Source organism: Glandiceps talaboti, chromosome 6, assembly GCF_964340395.1.
Source record: "Glandiceps talaboti chromosome 6, keGlaTala1.1, whole genome shotgun sequence".
Classification (NCBI taxonomy): Eukaryota; Metazoa; Hemichordata; class Enteropneusta; family Spengelidae; genus Glandiceps; species Glandiceps talaboti.
This window is the reverse complement of record NC_135554.1, coordinates 2,313,488-2,341,466: the sequence shown is the minus strand read 5'-3', so window position 1 is coordinate 2,341,466 and position 27,979 is coordinate 2,313,488. Positions and strand designations below refer to the sequence as shown.

General features: G+C 38.8%; 1 protein-coding gene across 1 annotated transcript; it reads right to left on the bottom strand.

Annotated features, from left to right (window-relative positions):
- Nucleotides 1–126: 126 nt before the first annotated feature.
- Nucleotides 127–27,979, bottom strand: LOC144436234 (DNA-directed RNA polymerases I, II, and III subunit RPABC1). Its single transcript, XM_078124972.1, has 8 exons — nucleotides 27,823–27,979; nucleotides 26,972–27,060; nucleotides 24,567–24,686; nucleotides 19,201–19,282; nucleotides 16,369–16,449; nucleotides 11,140–11,198; nucleotides 7,446–7,524; nucleotides 127–559 (listed from the first exon to the last, which is right to left on the bottom strand). The coding sequence occupies exons 1-8, from the start codon at nucleotides 27,877–27,879 to the stop codon at nucleotides 494–496; spliced, it is 633 nt and encodes a 210-aa protein (XP_077981098.1). The 5' UTR covers nucleotides 27,880–27,979; the 3' UTR covers nucleotides 127–493.

Here is a 27,979-nt window from a genome sequence, read left to right as displayed (position 1 = left end):
TAATGGAAGGTAAAAACCTATCTCACAAATAACAATCACAGGTATGTCAATACCATATCTGTTGACACAAATATAGAGTCACTCGCAAATAGCATAATGCTTGATATTTTATTGAAAAAAGTACACTTCAACATTCAAGGACACATGTATTTAAAAAAAACTATGACCGCTCTTGCCTGTCACTTTACTTGTATAGCTGTCAGAGTCTACTTCATGCCATGCTATCAGCAACATACCTGATAGGGCTGAACAACAGGACATATCTTGCAGTCTAGAGTCTACTATAATGTCATTAAAGAAAGTGTCAAAAGATTGCCATGTAATGTTAGGAGTCTTTAAAAACACATGTCTTAGCTCCACATAGGATAGTTAGGCAGGGTCATCTCATCACACGCAATGTTCATTCAAGTCATTATGATGGAGTGAGAAGACTGCTTGTAATGTTTGGTTTGTCTTGCAGCACACAATATGTGATGAAAGTAGAATATTGGAATCACTGAACCAAGCGATATGAAATATATCTTCCTGCTGTCTCACTTGGTCGTATGATTTTTACAACCTGTAGCAAAGGAAAAGAAGAAAAAACTCAAAATATTAAGTGCTCCTTCCTGTATCGATGACAATACCCCATTTCATTTGAATTTACAGTACCCTTCACTTACTTACTTACTTATAGTAGTATTAGGAGACATTAACCCATATTTAAAGGTGTATTCTCATACCTGTAACTCTCTTATTTTTACACACTTCATAAACAGTAACTGTAACTCTGAACAAGACACAATACCCCACCCCCCACCCCCACCAGTGTGTGAACTTAAGGGAAAATGACTACTGGTCATAAGGACCGACATGTAGCAAATGCTGCTGGTCCTTAAGGAAAACTGCTGGTCCATACTCAATGCAGTTCATGTTCACGACCTGTATCTACACCCCCCCCCCCCATTTACAGATTAAATGATTTTGAACTTTAATATGATACAACATATCTATAGATATAAAAGTAAAAGAGAGTACAACGAATTGTTCACTATCCACTATTATTTCATAAAATTTCCACTCACAGAGTCAAAAAATAACTAGTAAATTTTGGATTCACAAGCAAGTACTTTTTTACTCTGTGAGTAGAGGTTTTCATTTGTAACTATGAACCCAGAGACTATGAATATTCATTCTCGCATAATCTGTTCCTATAGACTATAGTGGTCTGAGACTGAATGTATTCATTCCACCATAGAAATACATATCCATAGATTGTAGATAATATGGGTGAATGAATCAATAAATCTACATTATCTGCAATCTCTAAGAGATAACAGTCCTCTCCTTCCTCTCTGTACGATTCACTATTAAAATTCAGATTCATCGTATGTGGCAACAGCTGATGTAGCTTTCCAACTCTTCGCGAACATAGACCCACAAATTCATCATAGTAGAAGGTTTTGTCACATAACCATCCCTCTTGAAAACTGTGTATTTGCTTTATTGCAATTTCCATCCACACAGTGACACGGAGCGGTTTCGTCTTCCTTCAGTCTTTACAAATATGTACAGAAGCCCCCCCCCCCCCATAAAGCCCCTACCCGTATACCCTACCGTGGTGTAATTGAGTATCGTCTCTGCTTGTTTGTGTAAGAAATCTGACCATGATGAAGAGGACTATCATGGCTAACATTGTCTTACAGTGCGAGGTTTTTTTGACGTGGGAACGTGATATGGTAACTGTATTGTAATGTGTCATCCACTATGTACCCGTGTTTGGCATGATGCAGTAATTTTCCAGATACAACAATGGCAACAAAAATGCAACATTTCTAAGTTTATACGTTGATTACAACATGACAGGACGTACTTTATCAGATGCATCAAATTGAAAGCAATCAGACTACGCATTTTTTTTACTGTTTTTACAAAAAAAAAACTATCGTACTGAAGATATTTTACGAAGTGTACCTGTCTTCTTTATTAGTTAAAACGCCATTATCAGAGTAGTTTATATGTTTTCCGTCAGTTTGTTTCGATCATGGCCACACACATGGGGAACTCCGGTAAATTGATCGGGAAACCCGCAAACATTTACCGGCTTTAATACCAACAGTGTCTGTTTCGTCTTCTTCTTCGGAAGCTCATTAAATATCGCCACATACTTTATAAATACAACGTGGAACTGTCTCAAACACGTTAAAAGTTTCACACATTTCGAACAGTAAACTTTACAACAATGATTAAATGATTACGATATCATGGCGGAAAAAGACGCATGCGCTGAATGCGTAAAATGAGTCTGAATGTCTAAAACGTTCTGATTAGACAAGACAAAAAATAATTAGAGAAATTCAGCGAATCAAGTGTTTGCTAACATAATTTCATAAAGTAAATGCTGTACGCTACGTCATATGTAGACATGATATCAACATTGACAATAACACGTAGCGAGCTAGCTCTGTGTCGCTTGACTTGAACGAGATGTCGAGAGTAAAATAGGTAACACAAGATCAGATTCCTGTAGGTGAAATTGGATATATCTTTAAATAGATGTTATTATTTACTCCAAATTTCAGTCGGTCATAAGGACCGATACGTTGTTGTAATTCTGAAAAACTGTCGGTCCGAACGGAAATATGTTGGTCTCGGGCCGAAGGACCGGCATTAATTTCGCATGCTGCCCCCCCCCCCCCCCCCCCCCACCACACACACACACACACACAAACACTCCCCCATATATCAGCCATGGCAACATCTCATTCCCTAAAGTATTGGAGATAGATATAGTTACCCCTCACTCCTCAAGTATTAATGAGTATACCCTCACTTTAGAATCATACATAGTAACCCGTCATTCCCTCAAGTGTGAGACACAGTAACCCCTCCCTCCCTCCCTCCCTCAAGCATCACACACACAGTAACCCTTTAGTATTATTACACACAGTAAACCCTTGCCCACTCAAATTTCACACACAGTAGCCTGTCATTCCCTCTATTATGAGAAGAAATTAGTGATAGTGAGAGACTAAATACTAGTATATTTTCCAATGTGTGATTTTTTAAAGATTTTTCAGAGACCACTTTACACCCGGTTTCATGAACTTTTTTAGTACATTTTTTGTTGTTGGATCATGGGATTATGCATGCTGTTCACCATGGCAGGTACTCAACCACATCAATGTCATTTTCCCGGAATACCTGTTACATAGTAAGTTTACCATGAATGTTATTAAATGCAAAACCTTATTTAAAAGTAATTTTGTATTGTATGTTTTCTGTTTTTTGTGTATCATCAGCTGGGTTTGTGTGTTTCGTGTGACTCGAATGATGCATATATGTGAATGAAAGGAGCTCAAGCTATGATGAACATACAAATATATTGCCAATAGTGTTGGAGCACAACTGTACTGTTTTTAAAAATAGCACTAATGGCGTTGTAGCACAACTGTACAGTTTTTAAAACGTTTATTCACATGGTGAGCCATAATAGGTATTCATGTTCATTTACTGAATGACTATCGGGTTGCCTATCAACCCCTGTTGTAATCTTTGCAATTCATTTGACTGTTACTATAGGTGTGGTCATGTTGTTAGACATATTTGCATAGTATTTACACTTTCAATGTTTATTCATTTGTCTATTAATCCCTAATATTGTCAGTAACCCCCTTCCTCCCTCTAGTATCACAAAGAGTAACCCCCTTCCTCCCTCAAGTATCACACACAGTAACCCACTTCCTCCCTCTAGTATCACACAGTAACCCACTTCCTCCCTCAAATATCACACACAGTAACCCACTTCCTCCCTCTAGTATCACACAGCGCAACCCATTCCTCCCTCTAGTATCACACACAGTAACCCCCTCCTCCCTCAAGTATCACACAGCGCAACCCATTCCTCCCTCAAGTATCACATACAGTAACCCCCTTCCTCCCTCTAGTATCACACACAGTAACCCCCTTCCCCCCTCTAGTATCACACACAGTAACCCCCTCCTCCCTCAAGTATCACACACAGCAACCCATTCCTCCCTCAAGTATCACACACAATAACCCCCTTCCTTCCTCTAATATCACACACAGTAACCCCTTCCTCCCTCTAGTATCACACACAGTAACCCCCTTCCTCCCTCTAGTATCACACAGCAACCCCCTTCCTCCCTCTAGTATCACACAGTAACCCACTTCCTCCCTCTAGTATCACACACAGTAACCCACTTCCTCCCTCAAATATCACACACAGTAACCCACTTCCTCCCTCTAGTATCACACAGCGCAACCCATTCCTCCCTCAAGTATCACATACAGTAACCCCCTTCCTCCCTCTAGTATCACACACAGTAACCCCCTTCCCCCCTCTAGTATCACACACAGTAACCCCCTCCTCCCTCAAGTATCACACAGCGCAACCCATTCCTCCCTCAAGTATCACATACAGTAACCCCCTTCCTCCCTCTAGTATCACACACAGTAACCCCCTTCCCCCCTCTAGTATCACACACAGTAACCCCCTCCTCCCTCAAGTATCACACACAGCAACCCATTCCTCCCTCAAGTATCACATACAGTAACCCCCTTCCTCCCTTTAGTATCACACACAGTAACCCCCTTCCCCCCTCTAGTATCACACATAGTAACCCCCTTCCTCCCTTTAGTATCACACACAGTAACCCCCTTCCCCCCTCTAGTATCACACATAGTAACCCCCTTCCTCCCTCTAGTATCACACACAGTAACCCCCTTCCTCCCTCTAGTATCACACATAGTAACCCCCTTCCTCCCTCTAGTATCACACTCAGTAACCCCCTTCCTCCCTCTAGTATCACACACAGTAACCCCCTTCCTCCCTCTAGTATCACACTCAGTAACCCCCTTCCTCCCTCTAGTATCACACACAGTAACCCCCTTCCTCCCTCTAGTTTCACACACAGTAAACCCCTCCTCCCTCAAGTATCACACACAGTAATCCCCCTTCCCCCTCTAGTATCACACACAGTAACCCCCTTCCTCCCTCTAGTATCACACACAGTAACCCCTTCCTCCCCCAAGTATCACACACCAACCCATTCCTCCCTCAAGTATCACATACAGTAACCCCCTTCCCCCCTCTAGTATCACACACAGTAACCTCCTCCTCCCTCAAGTATCACACACAGTAATCCCCCTTCCTCCCTCTAGTATCACACACAGTAACCCCCTTCCTTCCTCTAGTATCACACACAGTAACCCCTTCCTCCCTCTAGTATCACACACAGTAACCCCTTCCTCCCTCTAGTATCACACACAGTAACCCCCTTCCCCCTCTAGTATCACACACAGTAACCCCTTCCTCCCTCTAATATCACACACAGTAACCCCTTCCTCCCTCTAGTATCACACACATTAACCCCCTTCCCCCCTCTAGTATCACACACAGTAACCCCTTCCTCCCTCTAATATCACACACAGTAACCCCTTCCTCCCTCTAGTATCACACACATTAACCCCCTTCCCCCCTCTAGTATCACACACAGTAACCCCCTTCCTCCCTCTAGTATCACACACATTAACCCCCTTCCCCCCTCTAGTATCACACACAGTAACCCCCTTCCTCCCTCTAGTATCACACACATGAACCCCCTTCCCCCTCTAGTATCACACACAGTAACCCCCTTCCTCCCTCTAGTATCATACATTAACCCCTTCCCCCCTCTAGTGTCACACACAGTAAGTCCTTCCATCCTCTAGTATCACACACATTAACCCCCATCTTCCCTATAATCACGGTGTGTATGTATGTATATATGTATGTATGTATGTATGTATGTATGTATGTGTGTATGTATGTATGTATGTATGTATGTATGTATGTATGTGTGTGTATGTATGTATGAATGTATGAATGTATGTATGTATGTATGTATGTATGTATGTATGTATGTATGTATGAATGTATGAATGTATGTATGTATGTATGTATGTATGTATGTATGTATGAATGTGTGTGTATGTATGTATGTATGTATGTATGTATGTATGTATGTGATTATGTATGTATGTATGTATGTATGTATGTATGTATGTATGTATGTATGTATGTATGTGTGTGTGTTTATGTATGTATGTATGTATGTATGTATGTATGTATGTATGTGTGTGTTTATGTATGTATGTATGTGTGTATGTATGTATGTGTGTGTGTTTATGTATGTATGTATGTATGTATGTATGTGTGTGTGTTTATGTATGTATGTATGTATGTATGTATGTATGTATGTGTGTGTGTTTATGTATGTATGTATGTGTGTATGTATGTATGTATGTATGTATGTATGTGTGTGTTTATGTATGTATGTATGTATGTGTGTATGTATGTATGTGTGTGTGTTTATGTATGTATGTATGTATGTATGTGTGTGTGTTTATGTATGTATGTATGTATGTATGTATGTATGTGTGTGTGTTTATGTATGTATGTATGTGTGTATGTATGTATGTATGTATGTGTGTGTGTTTATGTATGTATGTATGTATGTATGTATGTATGTATGTGTGTGTGTTTATGTATGTATGTATGTGTGTATGTATGTGTGTGTGTTTATGTATGTATGTATGTATGTATGTATGTATGTATGTATGTATGTGTGTGTGTTTATGTATGTATGTATGTGTGTATGTATGTATGTGTGTGTGTTTATGTATGTATGTATGTGTGTATGTATGTGTGTATGTATGTATGTATGTGTGTGTTTATGTATGTATGTATGTATGTATGTATGTAGGTATGTACGTACGTATGTACGTACGTACGTACGTATCGTGTGTATGTATGTATGTGTGTGTTTATGTGTATGTATGTACATATGTACGTACATATATACGTACGTACGTGTATGTACGTGTATGTAATCTAAGATTTTCATCATATAACATCATGATAAAGGGTAAAAATTGACTCCTCATTCGGAATCTGAAATACTGGTTTTCAATAGCTCTTGGTATATAGACTCTGTACTCTGAGGAGGCACTTAGATAAAGACGTGTCATAGCTCTCTGAGCCGTGTAACACATGCTAAATATGGAGCCACCTTTCATTAGGTTCAAATATTTCTGTTTTGATTCAGCACAGTCCCTCCACCAGGAGGGACTGTGGTTTTAGGTAGAACGTCTGCCATTTGCATATTTGAATTTATAACACAGTAAAACTATTGAAATTGTGTACACTAGGAGTTAGATTTACTGATTATAGATAAGGCAATGTTTATGGGACGGAGTACTAGTATTCACTAATGTCCGAACCTGGGATTGAAAGACAAGGCTTTAAACTTTCTTTGGAAGAAACTTGAAAAGAAAGTTAAATGTATCACTCCACAGAAGTAGGACACAGGCTACACAGTCAAACTGAGGCTATTCCTTGGGATAAGGCATGTGGTCTCTTTACTTCTTATTAATACAATATATAAAAGTAAACAAATTCTCACCTGTCCTCGTTTGAGACCAAAATATCTGGCAACTGGATCACCTTGTTGGATTCTTGGCAACTGGTGTTCTTTTAATCGACTGAGAAATATGTTAAGGAATACTTGCCATGGAACAACTTAGACCACAAAGTGCAATTAATACCTACCAAGTTATGGTATGGTCTATTGGAGATATTTACCATGGTACATTTTCAACTAATATTACCCTAACAAACTCAAACACATATTATACACCAAGATCACATCAGTTAACATTTACAGTCAAAGTCAAAGTCACTTTTTTTAAAGTTATTGTGCATTTAAGACTACATGGTTCTGTAACTAGACAATAAGGAAATTTGACAAAACATGACAGGAATTTCCTTCTTCTGGTGGAATGACATGTACATGTATAGTCAATGCATTATCCTATTGTTACTGATTACACAATGCAAACATAGGCATCACAACCCACTCAGAGTCAACATTACAAACAAGTACTTTTCTGCTTTTACGTACTATAGTAATAATTTTGAGTTAGAATGTGAGTTCAACTTTGACCAAGCTTAAATATCTGATGTGGTTAATACTTGAACTCCTATGGTAATAGGTCAAATGTAGAAAGGAGGCAACACTCACTCCAAGAATAACACAATCAGATGTAGGAAGGTGGCAACACTCACTCCAAGAATAACACAATCAGATGTAGGAAGGTGGCAACACTCACTCCAAGAATAACACAATCAGATGTAGGAAGGTGGCAACACTCACTCCAAGAATAACACAATCAGATGTACGAAGGTGGCAACACTCACTCCAAGAATAACACAATCAGATGTACGAAGGTGGTAATACTCACTTCAAGAATAACACAATCAGATGTAGGAAGGTGGCAACACTCACTCCAAGAATAACACAATCAGATGTACGAAGGTGGTAATACTCACTTCAAGAATAACACAATCAGATGTAGGAAGGTGGCAACACTCACTCCAAGAATAACACAATCAGATGTAGGAAGGTGGCAACACTCACTCCAAGAATAACACAATCAGATGTACGAAGGTGGTAATACTCACTTCAAGAATAACACAATCAGATGTAGGAAGGTGGCAACACTCACTCCAAGAATAACACAATCAGATGTACGAAGGTGGCAACACTCACTCCAAGAATAACACAATCAGATGTACGAAGGTGGCAACACTCACTCCAAGAATAACACAGTCAGATGTAGGAAGGTGGCAACACTCACTCCAAGAATAACACAATCAGATGTAGGAAGGTGGCAACACTCACTCCAAGAATAACACAATCAGATGTAGGAAGGTGGCAACACTCACTCCAAGAATAACACAATCAGATGTAGGAAGGTGGCAACACTCACTCCAAGAATAACACAGTCAGATGTACCAGACTGTCCCTATCACCTATGTACCAGACTGTCCCTATCACCTATGTACCAGACTGTCCCTATCACCAATGTACCAGACTGTCCCTATCACCTATGTACCAGACTGTCCCTATCACCTATGTACCAGACTGTCCCTATCACCTATGTACCACACTGTCCCTATCACCTATGTACCAGACTGTCCCTATCACCTATGTACCAGACTGTCCCTATCACCTATGTACCAGACTGTCCCTATCACCTATGTACCAGACTGTCCCTATCACCTATGTACCAGACTGTCCCTATCACCTATGTACCAGACTGTCCCTATCACCTATATACCACACTGTCCCTATCACCTATGTACCAGACTGTCCCTATCACCTATATACCAGACTGTCCCTATCACCTATGTTCCAGACTGTCCCTATCACCTATATACCACACTGTCCCTATCACCTAGGTACCAGACTGTCCCTACTGTCTTAATACCAACGTTGAACGAGATCTGTTCAAGCATGTCTGAGTTGTGGCTTTGGACATGGAAAATTCGCCAACAAAATCGGATTGTATCACGACGAAAATGGATATGCACATGTATGACTGTGCTAATACCAACTTCGAGTGAGATCTGTTCAAGCATGTCTGAGTTATGGCTTTGGACATGGAAAATTCGCAAACAAAATGGCTGCCAGGCAGCCATATCGGATTGTATCACGCCGAAAATGAATATGCACATGTATGTCATAGAACACTGTGCTAATAGCAACTTTGAATGAGATCTGTTCACGCATGTCTGAGTTATGGCTTTGGACAGGGAAAATTAGTAAACAAAATGGCTGCTAGGCGGCCATATTGGATCATATCATAAAACAAATTGACGTGCATATGTATGCCATTGTATATTGCCCCTGTACCAAGTTTGGAAAAAATCAGTCCAGGCATCTCCAAGAAATGGCTGCGGACGGACGGACGGACAGGACTACGTCCGGCAGGGACTAATAATAAGCATATGATAGACGTCTTCTTGGTGCCCCCTTAGCCATGTAATAAGTATATGATAGATGTCTTCTGGTGCCCCCTTAGCCATGCAATAAGTATATGATAGATGTCTTCTGGTGCCCCTTAGCCATGCAATAAGTATATGATAGATGTCTTCTGGTGCCCCCTTAGCCATGCAATAAGTATATGATAGATGTCTTCTGGTGCCCCCTTAGCCATGCAATAAATATATGATAGACGTCTTCTGGTGCCCCCTTAGCCATGCAATAAGTATATGATAGATGTCTTCTGGTGCCCCCTTAGCCATGCAATAAATATATGATAGATGTCTTCTGGTGCCCCCACAGTCTAGCTGCTAGATCTCTTGCGGTCTGGCTAAAGTCATCTCCACAATCCATGATATAAATAACAGCCTATCACCAAGAAGTATCTAAATCCTAAGAACAACATAAACATTCTAACCATGTGCGTTAATATGCATCACTTATTGAATACATTACCCAATATGCATACATTGCCCAGCCCACAACATGTAAATTAGCTTAAAGGAATTTTTCAACTTTTGATAAACCCATTTGGGATATCGCCCTCACTAGCGACCTTCAGTCACCTTCACAGTGAGCAGAATAGCCTGTGGGGTTTTGTAGCAAGACTAGTGACATCATAGCCATGCAATGAGTATGTAAATAGACATCTTCTGGTACCCTCATAGCCATGCAATGAGTATGTAATAGACATCTTCTGGTACCCTCATAGCCATGCAATGAGTATGTAATAGACATCTTCTGGTACCCTCATAGCCATGCAATGAGTATGTAATAGACATCTTCTGGTACCCTCATAGCCATGCAATGAGTATGTAATAGACATCTTCTGGTACCCTCATAGCCATGCAATGAGTATGTAATAGACATCTTCTGGTACCCTCATAGCCATGCAATGAGTATGTAAATAGACATCTTCTGGTACCCTCATAGCCATGCAATGAGTATGTAAATAGACATCTTCTGGTACCCTCATAGCCATGCAATGAGTATGTAATAGACATCTTCTGGTACCCTCATAGCCATGCAATGAGTATGTAATAGACATCTTCTGGTACCCTCATAGCCATGCAATAAGTGTTAACTACAAAAGATTTTTATCCCTTTTTTCCCTAAGATTTGGTCACTTTGAATTACAGGGTTCATGATTCCAAAATAGTTATATTTGTCCATGATTTTCTGAAAAAACTTCAGATTGCAGGACTGTTGATGAGTGTATTTTGTAACATTTCATGATGTTACCTGTACAGCACACTATACTATATAAGGATACTATCTCGCTAACAGTTCTGCCTTTTCCTCTGGTGTCATCACAACATGTTCTGGGACCAGCTGAAAAAGAGATTATTAATATGAATAAGAACTCAACTTCTCCTATAGTCAGAAGTACATGAATTTGTAGCTCACAAACATCTCTGCACTTCACAGAAGTACATGAATTTGTATCTAGATTACAAATGTATTTCATATATGGGTGAGGATAATAACAAATTGGAATAACCATTTTATATTTTCAGACTGATCTACAAAGTATACAATCTGTGAGACACATTGGATAGTGCGTCAAATCTTACAAAGCCTTCAGGTGATGAGAACAAAACGAAAGTGATAAGGATTACACTATCCATACATCGATAGATTATGAACCTAAGTCTACCCCTATAAACATTGTAACCCAGGACATTATGTATACAGTCTACCCCTATAAACATTGTAACCCAGCACATTATGTGTATAGTCTACCCCTATAAACATTGTAACCCAGCACATTATGTATACAGTCTACCCCTATAAACATTGTAACCCAGCATATTATGTGTATAGTCTACCCCTATAAACATTGTAACCCAGCACATTATGTACACAGTCTACCCCTATAAACATTGTAACCCAGCACATTATGTACACAGTCTACCCCTATAAACATTGTAACCCAGGACATTATGTGTATAGTCTACCCCTAAAAACATTGTAACCCAGCACATTATGTATACAGTCTACCCCTATAAACATTGTAACCCAGGACATTATGTGTATAGTCTACCCCTATAAACATAGTAACCAAGCACATCATGTATACAGTCTACCCCTATAAACATTGTAACCCAGCACATTATGTATACAGTCTACCCCTATAAACATTGTAACCCAGCACATTATGTGTAGTCTACCCCTAAAAACATTGTAACCCAGCACAGTATGTGTACAGTCTACCCCTATAAACATTGTAACCCAGCACATTATGTACACAGTCTACCCCTGTAAACATTGTAACCAAGCACAGTATGTATACAGTCTACCCCTATAAACATAGTAACCCAGCACATTATGTATATAGTCTACCCCTATAAACATTGTAACCAAGCACAGTATGTGTACAGTCTACCCCTATAAACATAGTAACCAAGCACAGTATGTGTACAGTCTACCCCTATAAACATAGTAACCAAGCACAGTATGTGTACAGTCTACCCCTATAAACATAGTAACCAAGCACAGTATGTGTACAGTCTACCCCTATAAACATAGTAACCAAGCACATTATGTATACAGTCTACCCCTATAAACATTGTAACCCAGCACATTATGTATACAGTCTACCCCTATAAACATTGTAACCCAGCACATTATGTATACAGTCTACCCCTATAAACATAGTAACCCAGCACATTATGTATACAGTCTACCCCTATAAACATTGTAACCCAGGACATTATGTGTATAGTCTACCCCTATAAACATTGTAACCCAGCACATTATGTACACAGTCTACCCCTATAAACATTGTAACCCAGCACATTATGTACACAGTCTACCCCTATAAACATTGTAACCCAGCACATTATGTATACAGTCTACCCCTATAAACATTGTAACCCAGCACATTATGTGTAGTCTACCCCTAAAAACATTGTAACCCAGCACAGTATGTGTACAGTCTACCCCTATAAACATTGTAACCCAGCACATTATGTACACAGTCTACCCCTGTAAACATTGTAACCAAGCACAGTATGTATACAGTCTACCCCTATAAACATAGTAACCCAGCACATTATGTATATAGTCTACCCCTATAAACATTGTAACCAAGCACAGTATGTGTACAGTCTACCCCTATAAACATAGTAACCAAGCACAGTATGTGTACATTCTACCCCTATAAACATAGTAACCAAGCACAGTATGTGTACAGTCTACCCCTATAAACATAGTAACCAAGCACAGTATGTGTACAGTCTACCCCTATAAACATAGTAACCAAGCACATTATGTATACAGTCTACCCCTATAAACATTGTAACCCAGCACATTATGTATACAGTCTACCCCTATAAACATTGTAACCCAGCACATTATGTATACAGTCTACCCCTATAAACATAGTAACCCAGCACATTATGTATACAGTCTACCCCTATAAACATTGTAACCCAGGACATTATGTGTATAGTCTACCCCTATAAACATTGTAACCCAGCACATTATGTACACAGTCTACCCCTATAAACATTGTAACCCAGCACATTATGTACACAGTCTACCCCTATAAACATTGTAACCCAGCACATTATGTATACAGTCTACCCCTATAAACATTGTAACCCAGCACATTATGTACACAGTCTACCCCTATAAACATTGTAACCCAGCACATTATGTACACAGTCTACCCCTGTAAACATTGTAACCCAGCACAGTATGTATACAGTCTACCCCTATAAACATTGTAACCCAGCACATTATTTATACAGTCTACCCCTATAAACATTGTAACCCAGCACATTATGTATACAGTCTACCCCTATAAACATTGTAACCCAGCACATTATGTATACAGTCTACCCCTATAAACATTGTAACCCAGCACATTATGTATACAGTCTACCCCTATAAACATTGTAACCCAGCACATTATGTATACAGTCTACCCCTATAAACATTGTAACCCAGCACATTATGTGTATAGTCTACCCCTATAAACATTGTAACCCAGCACATTATGTACACAGTCTACCCCTATAAACATTGTAACCCAGGACATTATGTGTATAGTCTACCCCTATAAACATTGTAACCCAGGACATTATGTGTATAGTCTACCCCTATAAACATTGTAACCCAGCACATTATGTATACAGTCTACCCATATAAACATTGTAACCCAGCACAGTATGTATACAGTCTACCCCTATAAACATTGTAACCCAGCACATTATGTGTATAGTCTACCCCTAAAAACATTGTAACCCAGGACATTATGTGTATAGTCTACCCCTATAAACATTGTAACCCAGCACATTATGTACACAGTCTACCCCTATAAACATTGTAACCCAGCACATTATGTACACAGTCTACCCCTATAAACATTGTAACCCAGCACATTATGTACACAGTCTACCCCTGTAAACATTGTAACCCAGGACATTATGTATACAGTCTACCCCTATAAACATTATAACCCAGGACATTATGTATACAGTCTACCCCTGTAAACATAGTAACCAAGCACAGTATGTATACAGTCTACCCCTATAAACATTGTAACCCATCACATTATGTATACAGTCTACCCCTATAAACATTGTAACCCAGCACAGTATGTATACAGTCTACCCCTATAAACATTGTAACCCAGCACATTATGTATAGTCTACCCCTATAAACATTGTAACCCAGCACATTATGTATACAGTCTACCCCTATAAACATTGTAACCCAGCACATTATGTACACAGTCTACCCCTATAAACATTGTAACCCAGCACATTATGTATACAGTCTACCCCTATAAACATAGTAACCAAGCACATTATGTATACAGTCTACCCCTGTAAACATAGTAACCCAGCACATTATGTATACAGTCTACCCCTATAAACATTGTAACCCAGCACATTATGTATACAGTCTACCCCTATAAACATTGTAACCCAGCACATTATGTGTATAGTCTACCCCTATAAACATTGTAACCAAGCGAATTTCATTACATACTATCATATATCACTGCAACAACCACAGTCCATCTGGTCCAAGTTAAAAGTGAAATTAGTTAGTCTGATTGATGAATAATAAAACTACATGTTTCACCATGCATAAGAGTGTTTTGGCATTCATTTACTACATGCATATTATTGTGCAACACGTATGTCACATTACCTGGGTTTCCCCATTGGATACATGTGATAGAACACTTGACAGTGTGTTTGTTTTTGAAAAAAACACTTGCATCTTTTTGTCAATACATCCGAGTTTTATCTAGGCCATCTTACACAAATTTCAACGTTTCTCGAAAGGTGTAGTTTTAATCTAAATTATCAAATGTAATGGATGACTTGCAATGTGGACACTGGAACTCTATGTGAATTTGAAGCAGACTAAGATCAAAGATCTTTTACATGTAAACACATACTGTCTTGTGTTATTGACTGACACCACATAGGTAAGACTCAATAAAATGTCCCTGAAATGATCAAAATGCTACATTTTAATTCCTAATTATTGAATTCTAATCAAAACGAAAATGATCTAATGTTTTTGTACCCATCTTACAGCGATTGGGTATCGAGTATGGCTTCCCTAGAAAACTACGCAATGCAATGTAACACTATTAATAACACTGTGGGCAAGTCTACTTTTCATGAATGGGTGGGGGCCGTGGCAAAGTCTTGGAAGGGTCCATTTTTATGTGTACATGTACTCCAAGATCTATGGTTTTCAAAGTCGCTATGGCTATGATTTGTTGGAAATCAGATTTTCTATGGCTATGTTAGTATTGAATGCTACATTGCCCTTTACAACGTATCAGATTCAGGGGTGAACAAATCATTTTGATAACTGGTGGTCCCCGGACCAGTGCCTTAAAAAATCCAGGGGTCCTGCTGAAAGAATTAGTGGTCCCAGGTCCTGCTAATGTGAAACATTAAATCTTACCTATGAATCTGTATATTCAGATGACTTTTTAACATAGTTATTAACAGTAAGGTACTGGTCCAACGGACCAGACAAGGTAAAATCTGTGTGGTTCGCCCAAAAAAATCACTAGTCCTGGACCCAGGACCAGTGGATTTGTTCACCCCTGAGATTTTCTATGGCTATGTTAGTATTGAATGCTATATTGCCCTTTATGGCTATGTTAGTATTGAATGCTACATTGCCCTTTACTAACACACACACACACACACACACACACACACACACACACACACACACACACACACACACACACACACACACACACACACACACACACACACACACACACACACACACACACACACACACACACACACACACACACACAAACACACACACACACACACACACACAGATTTTTCACCCCTAATATATATCCTTCCTTACGGAAGGAAAAAATAGTTTAAATCAGTTCTCACACATTTATTTTAACAATAGAAATTGCAATGTCATTTGATTGGACCGTCCCTTTAATAATAAGCTCTGCTTCTAAAACCTGAAAGTTAAAACATTGTCTTACCTCATGTTCTGTAATATTAATAAGAAGTTCTGCCTCTAAAAACTGTTCAAGGATGTACTTTGGTGCCATATCACTTAGTGACTGTAAATTGCAAATTGAAAACAGAAATGAGAAATATTAACCAACAAGAGTTGATTGTTCATCCAAGATAACAATATTCCACTTTAAACAGACAGACAGTCATAGTCACAGAAATACAGACTGACACATAAATAGACACATAGTCATACATAGACAGTCATACATACATGTAGACAATCATATCGACCGTCATACATCAAAAGTCATGCATAGACATCATATATAGACAGTCATACATATAAAGTCATACATAGACAGTCTTACATACATGTAGACAGTCATACATAGAAAGTCATACATAGTCATACATAGACAGTCATACATACATACATACATACATACATACATACATACATACATACATACATGTATACAGTCATACAGTCATACATAGACAGTCATACATACATGTAGACACAGTCATACATAGAAACAGTCATACATAGTCATACATAGACAGTCATACATACATACATACATACATACATACATACATACATACATACATACATACATACATGTATACAGTCATACAGAGTCATACATAGACAGTCATACATACATGTAGACACAGTCATACATAGAAACAGTCATACATAGTCATACATAGACAGTCATACATACATACATACATACATACATACATACATACATACATACATACATACATACATACATACATACATACATGTATACAGTCATACAGAGTCATACATAGACAGTCATACATACATACATACATACATACATACATACATACATACATACATACATACATACATACATACATACATACATACATACATACATGCACATACATACATGTAGACAGTCATACATAGAAAGTCATACATAGTCATACATAGAAAGTCATACATACAGTCATACATACATGTAGACACAGCCATACATAGAAACAGTCATGCATAGACGTCATACATAGACATTCATACATAGCAATACATAGACATAGTCATACATATAAAGTCATACATAGTCATAGTCATACATACATGTAGACACAGTCATACATAGACAGTCATACATAGACACAGTTGTACATAGACAGTCGTACATAGACAGTCATACTTAGACACAGTCGTACATAGACAGTCGTACAGTCATACATAGTCATACATAGACACAGTCATACATAGACATACATAGACACAGTCATACATAGACACAGTCGTACATAGACAGTCATACATAGACAGTCATATATTCTGTAGGCACAGTCATACATAGACAGTCATACATAGACAGTCATACATAGACAGTCATACATAGACATAGTCATACATTGACACAGTCATACATAGACAGTCATACATAGACATAGTCATACATAGACAGTCATACATAGACATAGTCATACATAGACACAGTCATACATAGACAGTCATACATAGACATAGTCATACATAGACACAGTCATACATAGACACAGTCATACATAGACAGTCATACATAGACATAGTCATACATAGACATAGTCATACATAGACAGTCATACATAGACATAGTCATACATAGACACAGTCATACATAGACAGTCATACATAGACAGTCATACATTGACAGTCATACATAGACACACATGACATATATACTATAGACAAAATATAGACTAGCACAACCATAGACAGACATATACACACCCATCCACCCACCACACACACAGTGACACACACACACATACATACAACATACATACATACATACATACATACATACATACACACACACACATACATACATACATACATACATACAATGTCATACATACATACATACATACATACATACATACATACATACATACATACATACATACATACATACATACATACATACATACATACATACATACATACATACATACATACATACATACATACATACATACATACATACATACATACATACATACATACATACATACATACATACATACATACATACATACATACATACATACATACATACATACATACATACATACATACCGGTACATACATACATACATACATACATACATACATACATACATACATACATACATACATGCATGCATGCATGCATGCATGCATGCATACATACATACATACATACATACATACATACATACATACATACATACATACATACATACATCTCATAAACCTGAAAGTAATTTTTCTGCTCACATAGAATATAACTCTGACTTGAAGTACAGCTTAAAATCAGGACTTAGCAGCACTCCTAAAATATTCGTAAGTAATGACTGTCATGACAATTAATCCAACCTTGAACCAACAACCTTCTTTATAGCATGAAATTCAGTCTTTCTTCAAAGCATCAGTGTTGGCAGGTATTGTTTGTTTCTATACAGGAATCAAACCACTACTACCTGCCTACTTGTCATACAAAATTCACATTTACTTCCTGTTTTCAGAAAGATGCACATCAGCCATGAGTCGAAATGATCCAAGTATAAATAGAATGCCTTCCATAACAGTTGTTGTTCCTATACCAAATTACATAAAATTTGAAGCATGCCTTGTCAAGATGCTAGATATATGTATTTTGTCAATGTATGTACCAAGTCATATGAAATGTGAAGCATGCATTAAAATATTGTCTAATTACCAAAAAATAATTGATCATTATACAAGTGGGACATATACATGTACGACAGGAATACACATCACACCACCATTACAGCACTACTTAATCTCTACTTCACTATTGCTCATACAATCTACTCACCTGTTTAGCAGATGGTGTCATGCCTGTCTGTACAACTATTATAGCTCTGGTGATATTTTCTTCTTGTAGTTTCTGGCAGTATCTGGCATAACACAAACAGAATTACCATAACATGACAATAGTTGTTTTCAAAACTGACAGCGAGGGCACTGTTCTTCCCTCTCAGTCTGTGTCCCATGGGGGAAATGTCATCACTTTATTACTACTAGTTCCTCACTGCAAATGGTAGGGAATGCAGGTCCACACATTGACATTCCTATATATATTATAGTTCTGATTTGGGTTATATTGTAGACAAGTGACAATGAGGCATAAACTAAAAGTTCCTGGCTGCATATCACTCATAGCACAAATACACAACCTTTAACCAGCATTATAAAATCCTCACCATTTACCGGGACAATAAACTTGTTAGGGACGTACACTGTGTTAGGAATGGCATTATAAAATCCTCACCATTTACCGGGACAATAAACTTGTTAGGGACGTACACTGTGTTAGGAATGGCAGAGTAATAATCCCCACCATTTACTGGGACAATAAACTTGTTAGGGACGTACACTGTGTTAGGAATGGCAGAGTAATAATCCCCACCATTTACCGGGACAATAAACTTGTTAGGGACGTACACTGTGTTAGGAATGGCAGAGTAATAATCCCCACCATTTACTGGGACAATAAACTTGTTAGGGACGTACACTGTGTTAGGAATGGAAGAGTAATAATCCCCACCATTTACTGGGACAATAAACTTGTTAGGGACGTACACTGTGTTAGGAATGGCAGAGTAATAATCCCCACCATTTACTGGGACAATAAACTTGTTAGGGACGTACACTGTGTTAGGAATGGCAGAGTAATAATCCCCACCATTTACTGGGACAATAAACTTGTTAGGGACGTACACTGTGTTAGGAATGGAAGAGTAATAATCCCCACCATTTACTGGGACAATAAACTTGTTAGGGACGTACACTGTGTTAGGAATGGCAGAGTAATAATCCCCACCATTTACTGGGACAATAAACTTGTTAGGGACGTACACTGTGTTAGGAATGGCAGAGTAATAATCCCCACCATTTACTGGGACAATAAACTTGTTAGGGACGTACACTGTGTTAGGAATGGCAGAGTAATAATCCCCACCATTTACTGGGACAATAAACTTGTTAGGGACGTACACTGTGTTAGGAATGGCAGAGTAATAATCCCCACCATTTACTGGGACAATAAACTTGTTAGGGACGTACACTGTGTTAGGAATGGCAGAGTAATAATCCCCACCATTTACTGGGACAATAAACTTGCTAGGGACGTACACTGTGTTAGGAATGGAAGAGTAATAATCCCCACCATTTACCGGGACAATAAACTTGTTAGGGACGTACACTGTGTTAGGAATGGAAGAGTAATAATCCCCACCATTTACTGGGACAATAAACTTGTTAGGGACGTACACTGTGTTAGGAATGGAAGAGTAATAATCCCCACCATTTACTGGGACAATAAACTTGTTAGGGACGTACACTGTGTTAGGAATGGCAGAGTAATAATCCTCACCATTTACTGGGACAATAAACTTGTTAGGGACGTACACTGTGTTAGGAATGGCAGAGTAATAATCCCCACCATTTACTGGGACAATAAACTTGTTAGGGACGTACACTGTGTTAGGAATGGCAGAGTAATAATCCTCACCATTTACTGGGACAATAAACTTGTTAGGGACGTACACTGTGTTAGGAATGGCAGAGTAATAATCCCCACCATTTACTGGGACAATAAACTTGTTAGGGACGTACACTGTGTTAGGAATGGCAGAGTAATAATCCCCACCATTTACCGGGACAATAAACTTGTTAGGGACGTACACTGTGTTAGGAATGGCAGAGTAATAATCCCCACCATTTACTGGGACAATAAACTTGTTAGGGACGTACACTGTGTTAGGAATGGCAGAGTAATAATCCCCACCATTTACCGGGACAATAAACTTGTTAGGGACGTACACTGTGTTAGGAATGGCAGAGTAATAATCCCCACCATTTACCGGGACAATAAACTTGTTAGGGACGTACACTGTGTTAGGAATGGCAGAGTAATAATCCTCACCATTTACCGGGACAATAAACTTGTTAGGGACGTACACTGTGTTAGGAATGGCAGAGTAATAATCCCCACCATTTACCGGGACAATAAACTTGTTAGGGACGTACACTGTGTTAGGAATGGCAGAGTAATAATCCTCACCATTTACCGGGACAATAAACTTGTTAGGGACGTACACTGTGTTAGGAATGGCAGAGTAATAATCCCCACCATTTACCGGGACAATAAACTTGTTAGGGACGTACACTGTGTTAGGAATGGCAGAGTAATAATCCCCACCATTTACCGGGACAATAAACTTGTTAGGGACGTACACTGTGTTAGGAATGGCAGAGTAATAATCCCCACCATTTAGCGGGACAATAAACTTGTTAGGGACGTACACTGTGTTAGGAATGGCAGAGTAATAATCCCCACCATTTACCGGGACAATAAACTTGTTAGGGACGTACACTGTGTTAGGAATGGCAGAGTAATAATCCCCACCATTTACCGGGACAATAAACTTGTTAGGGACGTACACTGTGTTAGGAATGGCAGAGTAATAATCCCCACCATTTACCGGGACAATAAACTTGTTAGGGACGTACACTGTGTTAGGAATGGCAGAGTAATAATCCCCACCATTTACCGGGACAATAAACTTGCTAGGGACGTACACTGTGTTAGGAATGGAAGAGTAATAATCCCCACCATTTACCGGGACAATAAACTTGTTAGGGACGTACACTGTGTTAGGAATGGCAGAGTAATAATCCCCACCATTTACCGGGACAATAAACTTGTTAGGGACGTACACTGTGTTAGGAATGGCAGAGTAATAATCCCCACCATTTACCGGGACAATAAACTTGCTAGGGACGTACACTGTGTTAGGAATGGCAGAGTAATAATCCCCACCATTTACCGGGACAATAAACTTGCTAGGGACGTACACTGTGTTAGGAATGGCAGAGTAATAATCCTCACCATTTACCGGGACAATAAACTTGCTAGGGACGTACACTGTGTTAGGAATGGCAGAGTATGCTCTAGTGTATGCCATTCCCAACAGTAAATATTTTGCGAGAGAGCGCTATAATTGCCGTTGTTTTGCATCCTGAAATGAACAATTTCACTATTCTATCTGTAACATAACACACATGATACAGAATTAACATAACATGGCAATGTCACTATTCTCTCCTTTTAGCACAGGCACTACATGTGTGTATACTATATATGGCATAACACTATGAAAACAATATTATCACTCATTCCTTTCAAAAGACAATTACACCATATGAAATACAATTTTTGTACTTGTTAGGTACATGTGCATGTATGGCGACTTCATTCCAAAATCTCTGCAAGAACTCTTTATGGCTTTGTCACATGAGGTCTTTACACCCAGCAACATTGCTCCCACTATGGTTTATCAGTATGCTAGAAGTGCAGTCACATTATCTGCTTTCACAAACAAATTGTGTGTTTGCCGCAAACTATTAGTGGTAAGTAATGTGTATACATGTACCCGTGTGTAACTTATTATCAAACAAAGTAATCCTAACGTAATCCTGAATAATTAACGACCAAGCTGAGAATCACTATCTTTCTCAGTAACTACTGGTAAGATGACCAAAAATCACATTTTTTGACCCAAAATGCACATCTCTGATGTGATCATTTTCATTTGAACAATTTCCCAACTAGACACCCAAAGTAACATGACCACCAAATATCAAACACACACACACACACAGACAGACACTTAGCGATGCCTATAGCACTACTGAACCTTATCTGTTCAGTTGTGCTAAAAAGCAAACAAAGTCTTACACCCGTTATTTATGCTTTTCTAAAAAAGTATTACACGTGTTGTACTTCGAGTGAAAATTAGCGTTCATTCACTTTCGTTGTAACTTGTAAACAATGTCACATATTGCTGCCCTCCTGTCTCCACAAAAACATCGAAAACCATAATAATCCGAGTCAACAAAGGGGGCATGAAGAGACGACCGCTACTTGAAAGTAAAGGGGCATCTAATGCGAATGGTTAGCATTGTTGAAAGAGATGTGATGCCAGAGTGAGTCATCGAATCGATGCGCTCTCTTTACCTAAACCCAACCTTACATTGGTTATATGTGGGAGTATAGTAACGTTGTAATTTGCTATGTAACGTGTGCGAAAGCATTGCATATTCCAAAAGAGAACCGAAACAACTCTTTACTAGTATCCTTTATTTACTATCCTAATTTGACAATTAGTTCAACTCCAGGACTATCCTTGCACTTTCCGTATCAGTGGAAGTACACGGCTCAGTGTGAACACTATCAACAAAAATCATGTTGAAAAAATGTTGTTTCTTTGACAATCACCTACAATCGTAGTGACTTAGTAGTAGTGTTCGCTATTCATCTTTTTGAAATCTTTCATTTCAGCACTGTTACTTTATGCATTATGCATAGACATTGTGAATAATGCCAATGCTTTATGAAAGCAAGCATACATGGCATGCACCTTTATGCTTGGGCATGCATGGAGAGGTACTGATTACAAATCATGTTTACTTTAAGATAACGTTGATTGCTACACAAACTTTATTTGATTTACATACCTATATTTGAACAAGTGTGATTGGCAGGCATTTTAATTGGCAGGCATTTTATTCCCGGGTTTGAAAAGTAACGACTTTTCACTAGTAACGAACAGACCCAGTTTGACTGTGTTTTGTACGAAATTGTCTCTACCATGTTTAAATATCACCTTTCTGTGACCACACCTGCACTCCACAGACATTCACAAGTCTACACATACCAAATTTATTACAAAAATCACCAGCTGCTCATTATTATCACGGCTTTTCAGAGAGGAATCAAGACGTTGTTAACAGTCTGCATTCAAATCTGACAATAACCCCACGAAGTTAGGGGGCCTTTTATACCCAACATTCGCCTTTTAACAAATTACAACTTTTCCTACAGAACTACAAAACAATCTCTTGAACCATCAGCTGCCACACATTCTCCATCAACCTCAGGAAACCATACAGTATGTAAACATTGCCAAACAATATAGTTCCATTAGGTACATTCTAAATGTCATGTTAATAGTGTTGTAATGAAGTGGATAATTTGCACTATAATCTAAGTTATTGTTATTATGACTGCCATTCTTTTGAGAGAATTACAAGTACAGCACAAACATGAAACTCTTAATATGGAACACTCTTAATATGGAACACACATGGAAAATTAATTTATAGTAAAGGACATACGTTTTAATTGTTTTAATCCCAATCTTTGGCTCTTCAGGAAAGAATACAAACATCTGGTCTGTTGGGTCATCATTATGAGCAACAAGAACAGTTAAGTCATTTCTCCTTGGTCGTCCCTCACTGAAAACAGTAATACAACAAAATATGCACAATGAAAAATTCATATTAACATATATGATCAAAAAGTTGATATTGAGGCACACTGGCAAAAAGTAGAAATACATAGAGTATGCCACACTGGTAAACACTTGTACAAATACCCACAGTATACCACACTGGCAAACACTTGTACAAATACCCACAGTATACCACACTGACAAACACTTGTACAAATACCCAGAGTATGCCACACTGGCAAACACTTGTACAAATACCCAGAGTATGCCACACTGGCAAACACTTGTACAATTTCAAATACCCAGAGTATGCCACACTGGCAAACACTTGTACAAATACCCAGAGTATGCCACACTGGCAAACACTTGTACAAATACCCAGAGTATGCCACACTGGCAAACACTTGTACAAATACCCAGAGTATGCCACACTGGCAAACACTTGTACAAATACCCACAGTATGCCACACTGACAAACACTTGTACAAATACCCAGAGTATGCCACACTGGCAAACACTTGTACAAATACCCACAGTATACCACACTGGTAAACACTTGTACAAATACCCAGAGTATGCCACACTGGTAAACACTTGTACAAATACCCAGAGTATGCCACACTGGTAAACACTTGTACAAATACCCAGAGTATGCCACCCTGGCAAACACTTGTACAAATACCCAGAGTATACCACACTGGCAAACACTTGTACAAATACCCAGAGTATACCACACTGGCAAACACTCATACAAATACCCACAGTATGCCACACTGGTAAACACTCGTACAAATACCCAGTGTATGCCACACTGGCAAACACTTGTACAAATACCCAGAGTATACCACACTGGCAAACACTCGTACAAATACCCACAGTAAGCCACACTGGCAAACACTTGTACAAATACCCAGAGTATACCACACTGGCAAACACTTGTACAAATACCCAGAGTATACCACACTGGCAAACACTTGTACAAATACCCACAGTATACCACACTGGCAAACCCTTGTACAAATACCCAGAGTATGCCACACTGGCAAACACTTGTACAAATACCCAGAGTATGCCACACTGGTAAACACTTGAACAAATACCCACAGTAAGCCACACTGGCAAACACTCGTACAAATACCCAGAGTATACCACACTGGCAAACACTTGTACAAATACCCACAGTATGCCACACTGGCAAACACTTGTACAAATACCCAGAGTATGCCACACTGGCAAACACTTGTACAAATACCCAGAGTAAGCCACACTGGCAAACACTTGTACAAATACCCAGAGTATGCCACACTGGTAAACACTCATACAAATACCCAGAGTATGCCACACTGGCAAACACTTGTACAAATACCCAGAGTATACCGCACTGGCAAACACTCGTACAAATACCCACAGTAAGCCACACTGGCAAACACTTGTACAAATACCCACAGTATACTACACTGGTAAACACTTGTACAAATACCCAGAGTACATGTATGCCACACTGGCAAACACTTGTACAAATACCCAGAGTATGCCACACTGGCAAACACTCGTACAAATACCCAGAGTATGCCACACTGGCAAACACTTGTACAAATACCCAGAGTATGCCACACTGGCAAACACTTGTACAAATACCCAGAGTATGCCACACTGGTAAACACTCGTACAAATACCCAGAGTATGCCACACTGGCAAACACTTGTACAAATACCCAGAGTATACCACACTGGCAAACACTCGTATAAATACCCAGAGTATGCCACACTGGTAAACACTTGTACAAATACCCAGAGTAAGCCACACTGGCAAACACTTGTACAAATACCCAGAGTATGCCACACTGGCAAACACTTGTACAAATACCCACAGTATGCCACACTGGTAAACACTTGTACAAATACCCAGAGTATGCCACACTACACTGACACTTATGTATCATGAGTTTTGTCATAGAATTCAATAGCTCTATAAGACATGAGTGCATGTGTGGGCCTGAAAAAAATAAAAAAGCTGTTCAACAGGCAACCTAGCCCACCACATTGGGTAGTTGGGTCAATTATTTTTTTTACAATGTTAGGCAAGACGTGAAAACGAGTCGTATATATTGATAGCAAAACATTTCAAGTTGAGTTGACATTTTTGTACATAGCACTTATTCAGTCATTTAAATTAGACTTGCAATTTGTCTGTATGGCAATCCATTTTGTCCATCAGTTTTACAGGTGTCTTGGTGATATATAACTAAACCATGTCTCTGAATGAAAAGTTTGAAACTGGTATTGTTACCTTGGCTTATCTCCAAACTGTGATTTGAATTGTTCGACTGTCTGGTCCAATTCTTCTTGTGTTACTAGATACCCTCTATCATGGCAAAGCTGAGAAGTCAAACAATGTGTGTGTCACTATGTCAAAATATTATTCCCAATGCAATAACTCCGGCAGTTTTTTCATCATCATCATCATCATATCATCATCATCATCATCATCATCATCACCAAATTGCCAGAACATTGAAACATAAATGAATGCAGATAACTTAAACATAATGCTCTTGGCAAAACAAATTCTTGAAAACATACACACAGACTATATAATGCAATATGTCATTGCCAAAGAGATTTTATTTTGTTATAACTGCTAGTGTAGACTGGCTAACAGTTCAGTGATCACTTTCAAAGAAATAGTCAGCTCTTGTCATAGTCCTGTTTACAGACGGAGCAAGTCTTTGAGGGCAATGTCAGAATCTAGTTCCGACTTACTCCCTCCTTGGAGTAATTATACTTACTCCAAGCTCCGTCTGTAAGCAGAACTACTGTCATCATCATGGCCATATGGAGGCAGAATCACATGTTGTACAACAACACCAGATCAGTGGATTTGTTCTTCCACAGACACGAAAGAATTTCTTCCTTGTATGTGGTGTGGGTCTTCATAATCAGTTTCAAAAGAATGTTAATAGACCGTCATCGAACCACTCTTTTGCGGTAGAAAGACTCCACGTCCAACACTGCATTCATGAGTGCACTAGTCTTTTAGAATACACAATACATGCGATCAACACAATACGCTTAGTACGGAAGTTCCCCAGTACTATGGATGGATTATTTGGGAGGGAAATGCCTTCATATAATACTTACCTGCATAACTGTTTTCCGTATTCTCCACAGCTTATATGTTTCAGCTTCATCGTCCATCTTTTATTTCTTAGAGAAAGACTTACACACACAATACCGAGAGCTTATGCTTCCCTTTCAGCTTTATCTGTTAATGCAACTTGCACGATCAGCAGTCGAC

Excerpts from the sequence above, each read along its gene's own strand:
- LOC144436234 (XM_078124972.1), bottom strand. The coding sequence starts at position 27,879 with ATGGACGATGAAGCTGAAACATATAAGCTGTGGAGAATACGGAAAACA. Across the intron at positions 27,061-27,822 it reads TACGGAAAACAGTTATGCAG|CTTTGCCATGATAGAGGGTA; the intron begins GTAAGTATTATA and ends TTGACTTCTCAG. Across the intron at positions 560-7,445 it reads TTGGTCTCAAACGAGGACAG|GTTGTAAAAATCATACGACC; the intron begins GTGAGAATTTGT and ends CCTTTGCTACAG.